The sequence below is a fragment of the Puccinia triticina genome, chromosome 14A, assembly GCF_026914185.1.
Source record: "Puccinia triticina chromosome 14A, complete sequence".
NCBI lineage: Eukaryota > Fungi > Basidiomycota > Pucciniomycetes > Pucciniales > Pucciniaceae > Puccinia > Puccinia triticina.
In genome coordinates, this window is record NC_070571.1 from 4191787 (window position 1) to 4201348 (window position 9562).

The window sequence follows — 9562 nt, forward strand, 5'->3', positions numbered from 1 at the left end:
CGCATCTCTAAATATACACATGTTCCCAATAGTAGCAAGTATCAGGTATTCAGCTGAATTGCTTTCGGGAATGACTCATGTTCTTCTCGCTCTCCGTTGTTCATACCCGCCAAATCATCCTTGTGCAGTATCATTAAGCAGCTTCTTGTGATCTTGATATCCTGAGTGTCGTTTCCCAGTTCTCCGACAACCTCCATTTACGCTCAAACTTATTAATCTATTTTGTGCACGCGTCATCAGTCCCAAATGCCGCCAGACGACCCTGGTGACGCTCCCGAGAGACAAGATGATGAACAATCAGCGGAGGGAGGCTCGAGTGGGGGTGTTGATGAGGAGTGGATCCGAAAACTGGTAGATGGCGTAGTGGCGAAAATCCCAAGCGCGGGAGGGACTTCTGCAATGGAGACTGATGTGACGGAGGGTATGTTTCTTTCTCTTATCTGGTCCAGACCTGTGGCCTCTACTGACACTTCACAAACGATGCAGACGGGTCGGGCCAGCCACCGAATGCTAATTCCGGACCTGCGGAGGTGCCTGAGGAAGTGATGTTGGATCCGAAATTCGTTGTGGAGAATGCCCGGAAAGCAAGGAATGTTGCTGCGGAGGAAAACTGCGAGCGGAGAGTGAAACAGCGAGCCCATAGGATTGCCAAGAAGGGTGCCTTGACGGAACACTGCGACAAGTATTCACGTGGAATCCAATCTTTTGTGAAGTTCTTTCTGGGTGGTCCGGAAACCCCGCAGGACTATCCCAAAAGCCCGACAACGAACGAACTCCAGAACCTCTATTGGGTAGAAAGAAGAGCTCAAAAGATTGTGAAAGAACTCAGCCGAATTCGAGCAGCTCTTTCCAGCAAATCAGCCGCGGAGCAAGATTACTACGTTTCCCGTGCTGAAGAGGAGATTTGCAAGAACATTGTTTTACCCCCCTTCACTCCCGCTTCCCAACGCGACAATGTGAAAGGTTGTCAGCCTATCAACCTGCACACAAAATCCGATGTGGAGCGATCCCTGGCCTTGGCTGGGATTTCGAGAATGACATTTCAGTGGGAGGTGGGGCCATCTTCAGCCTGGAATTCTACCGTCATTGACATCCTGGCGACAAAGTCAGTCGAATTCCTGCGTCGTTCAACACAAATTTCCAATGCGCAAGCCGGCGAAGCGCCGGCAATCATCAAACGGTGGCTCCAAACAAAGTCCCGCGAAATTCGACAGTGTCTTGACATGGGGTCGGAGAGTTACAAGGCGATGAAGACCACCAAAGCGGCTAAAGCGCAATACCAGCGATGGCGAAACAAAGTAAGCACAGTTTTCCCTACTAATCAATTCCTGTGGTTAGGGTTTTAACGGCTGTGACTCGTGGGTCAAGATCAGAGAAAACAGATGCAGCATGGTGGATAAGATGTATAAGCAGCACATTGCTTTGGCTCATGTTGTTGAAGTGAAGGATTGTGGTTCCGACATCGAAGATGGGGATTCCGGTGGACTACCAATCAGTCTGATTCCCAATTGGCGAAGCGATCAGCTAACCACGGTGCTCCACTGTCTAGACAAGATGGCGATAGCTCAAGCGACACACCACAAAACAATTGCAGCAAATGAAAAGCTCTACGGCAGATCTAAGCGCAACTTCAAGAGAACGAAAGGTGTCCTCGGTGTACCTCGAGGTTTGCCTATCGATTGCTACAACCCAACGTATTGGACCACCTTGAGTAGTTTCGAGCAGCAAACTATCTCTAAAGTCAAAGCATGCGGGCTGGATGCAATCTCAGACGCTCTGCAAGCACTCTGCAATCGTAACCAACCTCCAGCGGCACCTCCCGTCCATCATAACTCCGGAGGTTCATCGGCCGGCAATGCCGGACCCAGCAGCACCCAACAGGGCGCTCCTACGTCGGTCTTTGGTGCTGGTATGAATGTAGATTAGGTGTTATGGTTTTGATAGGCTTTTTCTTACCGCGCTCCAAGCTCCTTGTCTATGTGGGCGAAGAGATGTTCATTATCTCTTGGCGCTTGGCTTCCTTTAGTGCAATCAATATCCAATCGGAATATCCGATGTAGGTGGCAGCAGGCCGGCCCGGTGCCCATTTGTCATGTCAGGATTGCTTGTGTTTTGAAGAGTAGGTCTGATCAGTCGGGAGGTGGGTTAGTTGATTTGATCAGTACAGGCCAATACCTCAGTGTGGGCGCTTGGTGAGGGTTGTCTGATGTCCACCCTGATGTTCGCGCGAACATCAGGGTGGACATCTTCACACAGGCTTCCGCAAGTCCGCAGCAGGAGCCCTTTGGGGACTCCTGCGGCTATTCCTTAACCATTGTGATTCGTGGGCCTCCCCACGAATGGGGCACAGAGTTATGAGCGCCCGAACGCACGTTTATCTTTGATGAAGTTCGCCCCATAACCCTGTGTAGTTTCCTGGTCAGACACACAACAACTTCATCAGCAACGTACAAAGTTTGCTCTAAGACACCAAACTAAATGTACATGAGTGCCTCATCAGGCTCACTGAGCCAACCTTGTGATTCATACTGACCCAATGTTTAGGTCAGTGTATGTCAAATCAAAGATTGCGCACCACATCACAAAGGCACACACCGACAAAGGCACACCAACAGTCACAGTCAAACGGATACTTAAAGGTGCCTTCTGCCTCTCCATCCCCTCCAACCTCCCCTCAGTCCTGCCCTTTTCAGATTGATTGTCTCCGCCTGCGCTGCCCTCCAAGATTCCCTTGCCACATCCCTCGCAATGAATACCGCTGACCTCAATCCCAACTCACCTCCTGGGGGCGGCGACCCTTCCGCCCGCAGTGATGCAGTCGAACCCAAAGAATCCGGACGTACAACCCCACCTCCCAGTATGTGCAGTCTCTCCCACAGCTACTCCGAACCCACCGCAAGATTTATTCCACTGACCATGCCCGACAGCTCAAGAGGATGCGCAGCAGAATATTCCTCACCCCCTAAGGGCTGCTCCCAGCTTCGCGGAGTTTGCCCTACAGCCGAGGGGTTCTGTTCATCCCGCCGCGCTTGATCCTGAAGAAGCCGTTCTGGACACAGAAATCCAGGAAATCACCCCTGAAGAGTTTGTCCGCTTGATCAACTCGGCAACCATAGCAGCCGAAGGTCTCCTCCGTCTCAAACTCCCGCGAACTTGCAAACGACTGGCGAGTGAGCTTGCGCAGTCCATCGTGGCTAGTAAACGACGTGAGCATCCTTTTTTTGGCCTCCCTCACACATTCTCTTGCTGACATGTAGGCCGAATCAGGATATGACTCGACAGGTGCAATACCCGAGGAGGAGGCCATTCGAATACGCCCTGCCAATTCCATTCCCCCATCGACCCAACTCTCGCACACACCCAACAACCCTCCGAAGAAACGTGCAAAAAAATCTGGAAAAAAGAATCCCGCTGATCTTCTTACCAAGCAGTCCGGGGGATCAACATTGAGCTCCCACCAACAGAACGGCCCTGAAGGAGCACCTTCAAGTCATCAATCCGGTGAAGCTCACAAAATCTCCAAGACGCCCCCCCCACAGGACCCACAGCGGGACACCTGGGGATCAAGCCCTCACAACCATGACTCGCCAGCGGGCAACAAGATGGCTATCGACAAGACAACACCTCCATGCCCCCGTACAACCCCCGACCCATTGGTTCCTGAAACCAACGGCCTGCTCGCTCGCCCAAACAACGACAAAGAAGAAATTGTGCCTCCGGCGGCCACACACTCTGCTGCACATGCCCTGGAACCGCAGCCTGCCAACCCGGCTGATCAGGATGCCCAGCCCTCGACGGTGAGTAATAATGCCGGCCATGCACCACCTGCGCCCACCTCCGCCACGCAAGGCACTGCGCCTGCAGACTCTATGGAGAAGGGCCAAGATGACACCAGCACCGTTCGCACCGGCCCCACCGATCTTACCATCCTCCGATCAGATGACATCCGCCTGGAGGTATTGAGGATCCACCGGCAACACGAAGGCACCAAACCTTCGTGGGTCAAATATCAGACCGCCTGGGAAGCACTATCCGGCCTCGTCAAAACTTGTCCTTGCTCAATGCAACCACCAGCTCCGGCCCACCAAAATCTCCGATTCCAAGGTACAACCTGTTCTTACGCGGCATGGATAAAGTCTATTACTGCTTTGGGTGAGTTTCATATCATGACTCCCATCATCGCCCTGCTGTGTAACTGACCGACGATTACAAACTTTTCAGCCACTCAGTTTTTGCCTCCGGGCGCAAATGAACAATGGAACTGCCCGGATCTGATTGACTTTCCGCTGCTCTCGAAATTTGGTAATAACGATGATACCCTCCGACCTGCAGAATTTATCTCCACAACTAGCAAATCACCACATCCGGAGTCAACCATTGTCCGGTTCCTGTACCGATTCCTTCACCCCCCGGCAAATGTACACACCGAGTGGGCAAAGATTATCGCGGCTTCCGTTGAAACAATGAGCGAGAACCTTTTTCAGCCACCTCCAGTCACCTTCGACACCCAAGATGACCAAATAACGCGCGGTGTTCAGATGCTCGAATACCTTGATGCGGTCAAGAATTCATCCTCGAATTTTGCCACACCAGCAGTTGCCGGCGAAAATCCCACTGTACCGGACGTATTACCGCGTTCGCACTCTGTCGACATCCTTCATGAATTTCGCAACACCATTCTTGATGTCCTCATGGCATACATCATATTTCAAACCCACGCAAACAGCGAGCCTCCCTTGACTGAAGCACAGAAAAAGTCCAACCGCCGAGCCCTTCACCCCAAGACAACAAACGAAACACCGACCGGATCCCAAGCTCAGAACAGTGGTACTGCCTTGGACAATGCAAAACCGGAGGCCCGGACCCAACTCCAGAAGCTCCAACGCAAGCAAAATTTCCAGCCACTAGTCTACTTTGTGCTTGGTGGAGTCCGAGGCCTCTTCATTGCCTCGAGAAATCACCGTGTCGCCGGTATTGCAGAATGCATGTCATTCATTGAGGCTATGGCGATAATATCACGCAGGTCAGCTGTTATCCGCAACCCAGAAGAGCCAATTTGGAAAAATGTATCAGCACTCTTAGTCCGGCTTTTCACCCCGGTCTTTCAATCTCCCAATGCTACCTCTGCCCAAATTCGGCCACCCACTTGATACCAACTTGCCGAGGCTATCACCAATGATTTCCTTAATCATTGGCAGACTTCACACCCCACCACTCCATTCCTCCTTCCTAATTCTAGCCGCGAGATTCCGAACGAATAGTTTACATTGAACGTGCCTCGTCCTTTCTTGTGCCTCTCTTTCCGCTTTCATTCCCTAGCTGCTCCAATTGTGAAAAGCATGCATCCTCTGCAATGCATCCTGCTCATGAGATCCTGTTGTTTGCTTACTCTTTTCTCAGCACGGTGTGCACGCTGAAATGATGTGCCCTATTATCTGAGCAAATGTCACCCGTCTGCTATGCGTTCCATTCGGGACCTGTTCAGGGCCGCACTTTCAAGTGCTGTAACCTGCACTAGGTGTGATACCATGTGCAAAGCGGAACGACGGAGTTGCACTGAAAGTTTCCACTACCTTTACAGAGCAGGAATCAAGCTTCTTTTCTGATTCACTAGCTGTGTGTTAGCCTTTTCGGGCGAACTGTGAGGCCACATAGTCTGCAACGCTGCCCCATTGCTCACCACGAAGTAAAACAATCGCGTGCTGAAATCACAGCGTCTTGTTATGGCTCATCAGCAATAAAGCAATTGATGTGACTAATGTAGGCGCATGGACATCATCTTGTAAGCATATGAGGTAACAAACGTCGGTGATTATATTATGAAAAATCATTTATCGGCGGAGACTTATGTATGTTTCTGCCATCAGGACATGTCTGTCTCGTGACGGGCAAGTGAGCTAGCTTAGAATATCATTATGGTCTTGCCGGATGCCGTTTGCTTAGGATGTCATGCTCGGTACTCAAAACGCTTCTTGGGATGGTTCCTCAAGCCATACTTCGTCTTTTCCGATCTGGAGAGCTTCCCAGCGTACTCTACCTGCCACACAATATATCATGGTCAGTGGAAGGAGACCTTTCATGGAGCAAACCACACTGACACGAAGCGCCAGCATTCTGCTTCCCCGACTGGACGTCCTAGGGGCTGTCCCGCCGAACCGGATTGCATCCCCTGGTCAAAGGCCTTGGAAAGACTCGTGTGCCTGGGCATGAGTAGGTGCCAACTTGATCCGACCGCCCTTGGACTATAGGATAAATGAGCATGTTAGCCTTGACAAAAGGTTTCATGCAAAACATCCTTTCTGCCGCGGATGGTTCTGTGCCTCAGAAAAACTGACATAATTTGTGGCGGTATCAACCACTTCAACATGACTCATACAGCCAACCGCCTCGTTCCAGTGGACTTTAACAATGGTCGCGGTGCCGAATGCATGTGTGTTCTCGAACTCCGCTGCAAGGAGAAGCTGGCCGCGGTGAACTTGCCAGTTAGACCGCTCAACGGTGATCATGGGGTGTCCGTCTGGTTTAATGGTGAGCTGACCGGTGAAAAAAACTTCTGTGCAGAAGTCGTATAGAATCGCAGGAACTTTTGACGAGAAGGACTTGAGCACAAAGTGATATTCTTGGAAGCTACCAGAGTCTATCATTTCTTGTGGGAGTTGATGGGACGCGATACAGGTTTTGAAATGGATTTCGTCCCTGATACCATAGATACTGGATGCGCTAGTATTGGCGAGACGGACATTTCCAGCAACCTCAATCATTGTGTTGGCGGAGCGATCGAGATGCGGGATGATTATGATTTCTGAGCGGAGAGGTCTAAATGGGAGCAGTATATAAACAGGATGTGCACCTCAAATCCACAGCTTCTCAACTCCATAGCGTATTGGGTGAGGCCTTTGTCGCACGTAATGCTTTTGAAAGGGCATTCAAGAGACCGGGATCCTGCTTTTCATTGTGTGTGTTTGTCAAAATCACACTCCTTCTCCAAAGCCCGCCTTTAGAGTGTCCTGCAGTTGTTCATTTCACCCACTCTGCAGCACGTTGATGTAAGACCCACAGCCTTTGACTAGGCAAATGCGGACGGCGACAAAGGCAAAGCACTTGCCCTTTCATGGTGGGCCACTGTTAGCTTTGGCCTCAGTTGAATGTAGGTCGCTTGTTCCCCACATTAGCTGTTGAACTAGCGATGTCCGCCCTAACCTGCAGCCCTACCTGCTGGTGGCAATCTCTTTGGCATGAGAAAAATCACCCCCGCACGCAACTCATCACTGTATTACTCGCAGGCGGCAACAGTTGTTCATATTATAACACATCGCCTCCACGGGTTCCAACCACGACTCAGGATGAGAGCGACTGACAACAGAAGCTGCCATGCATCAGGTTGTTTGAACATATTGTTCACCAAATCACATATCGGTGGACTGATGTATGTGTTGGCTCAGGTGTTTCCGGGGCTCGCTGCATTCGTACCTCCTTGTGATCACAATGTGCCATCTGGCTGCTTCATCTTCGTTTCATCTAACCAATATCTTGTGATGCATTGTCAAAAATCTCCGGGATCTCTCATCTGTAGCTCCTGAGATGATCACGGAACCACTTTTGGGGCACACACGGTATGGTGATTATCGCTTCTAGTACTGGAACCGCCGCCTGTCCCGCAACATTCAGCACACACAAATCCCCATGGGTAGATCATCGATGCACATGGCAGTCCGGCCGACAAGCGATCTCCATAACATAACGCAAGCATAATGCCACCGCTCAGCTGGCATTCGCCTTAAGTTGGCTCGCAGATATTGCAGATCTGCCGCGTCCCCGCGGATTGACAATTGCCCGGGAGTGCTAGTGGCCATTCTCCTCCCCGGGGCAGTCCTTGATACACGGTTCACATGAATATCTTGTCAATGCTTGCCCCCCCCCCCCCGCCCCGATCCAGCCCCCGTCCCATCAGGCCCAAAATGGGAATGTCCACCGTGATGTTCGCGCGAACATCAGGGTGGACAATGTGTTGCATCATGCGGGCCAAACCAAAAATGCAAGCCGTCAACATCAGGGCAACTACCCCCCTGCTCAGTGTCCAAATCCGCAAGCTTCTGAGCTCTAGATGGTTCAAGTCTGTCATCCTGAGCAGAAGGGAATAACAGGCATGGATGGCTCACTCATCACTGCTCCCCATTTCTTCCCAACCTTCTCATTCACCCGTACGTAACTAGGTGAACCCCTCATCACCCTCCAACTCTGCGTTGTTATAGTGTTACAGGACTCATCAATTGGACTGTTGCAATGCAAAATAATCAAAAGCCCCTCCACAGCCAGATTCAATCCTCCCTATTGGGACCAAACATAGATGAACAGGCCCGCAGCGCGTATGAGGTCATCCATCCATTGCATGTGGTACAGTGGTCGGAGGATACACTCATCTGTCCTCCGGCGATGGCGGCAGTATGCAACACCCAAGAAACTTCCCAGGATCCTCCTGCCAACATGTGAAACATGTTGCCTACATAAATACATGCCAAAACCTTTCCCACATGACAGTTTCCACATCCAGTGACAGACCCGGTACAGCAGACGCACCTGCAGCAGGCATCATAGTGTGAGAAAGCGGAGTTTGTTGTTGTGCCTAACTAGGCCTAACTTCATTACCACGCGGAAAACCCAATCAACAGTTCATGTTTCTGCCTCTGACATGCTCTGCCCTGCTGCTTCCGCGCTGGATTGGCAATGACATAGAAATCTTCCACCCCATCATTCAAAGGTCACAGCAAGGTTTTCCGCATTGATAATCCTGGTTGCCGGGGGAGGGAAATATCACTCATTGCCTTGCATCCCCGCACACTACACCACAGATGTGTGGCTGCCAACCTTGGAGACTACCACTGACGTGATGTCCTTTTGTAATACACTCTTTGCTTCTTCTCTGCCCATTGTTCATTCATCAGAAAGACCACCTTCCTAGCCAGTGTCATTGCTGCATTCACCACAGCTCTGGCGGGAATTGGATGCCCTGAGGATTTCTGAAGTTGTTCCAGGCTACCGCCCTCTGGCAAAAGTAGCTCTCCGCGATCAACTAAGTGTATGGGTCATTTTTACTTTGTTCCACATGAGCCCCATGTTTCACTAGGTGGGGCCGAGGGCCCAAAGATGGTTTTGAGGTATGTAGGTGGCGGTCTACGGCTCACTCTATGTCTTGCTCTTTCTTGCATCCATGCATGTGTGATGGCGTGTCTTGAATGTTTTATTGATCACCGGACGTTGTTATTCGTGTGTCTACACCCATGTTTGTTTATGTTTTCTTATTTTTAAAGTGTAGCTTGTTTTGACATCGCGCACTCTGAGGTACCAAGAAATGAGTCAAAGCTGAAGCTAGTTTCAGAGATGCCTCTATGGGCTACAGGTTCTTGCCTGACAAGACTTTCCCGCTGAAACATCAGGGGAGAATTTTTTGCAGAAGAGAGAAAAGGGAAGAAAACAATAACAAAAGGATAACCAAAGGGGGATTTGAGAGCTAGGTCCTATGTGCTATTTGAAGACATTTACGTCGTTGGAAGGATACAATATT

The 9562-nt window shown here is 50.6% G+C and overlaps 1 protein-coding gene across 1 annotated transcript; it reads left to right on the forward strand.

Moving 5' to 3' along the window:
- Nucleotides 1-246: 246 nt before the first annotated feature.
- Nucleotides 247-9056, forward strand: PtA15_14A387 (uncharacterized protein; the record flags this gene model as incomplete). Its single annotated transcript, XM_053163097.1, has 5 exons — nucleotides 247-421; nucleotides 487-530; nucleotides 3432-3899; nucleotides 6864-6887; nucleotides 9033-9056. 5 exons carry the CDS (start codon nucleotides 247-249, stop codon nucleotides 9054-9056), a joined length of 735 nt encoding a protein of 244 aa, XP_053027058.1.
- Between the last annotated feature and the right edge of the window lie 506 nt (nucleotides 9057-9562).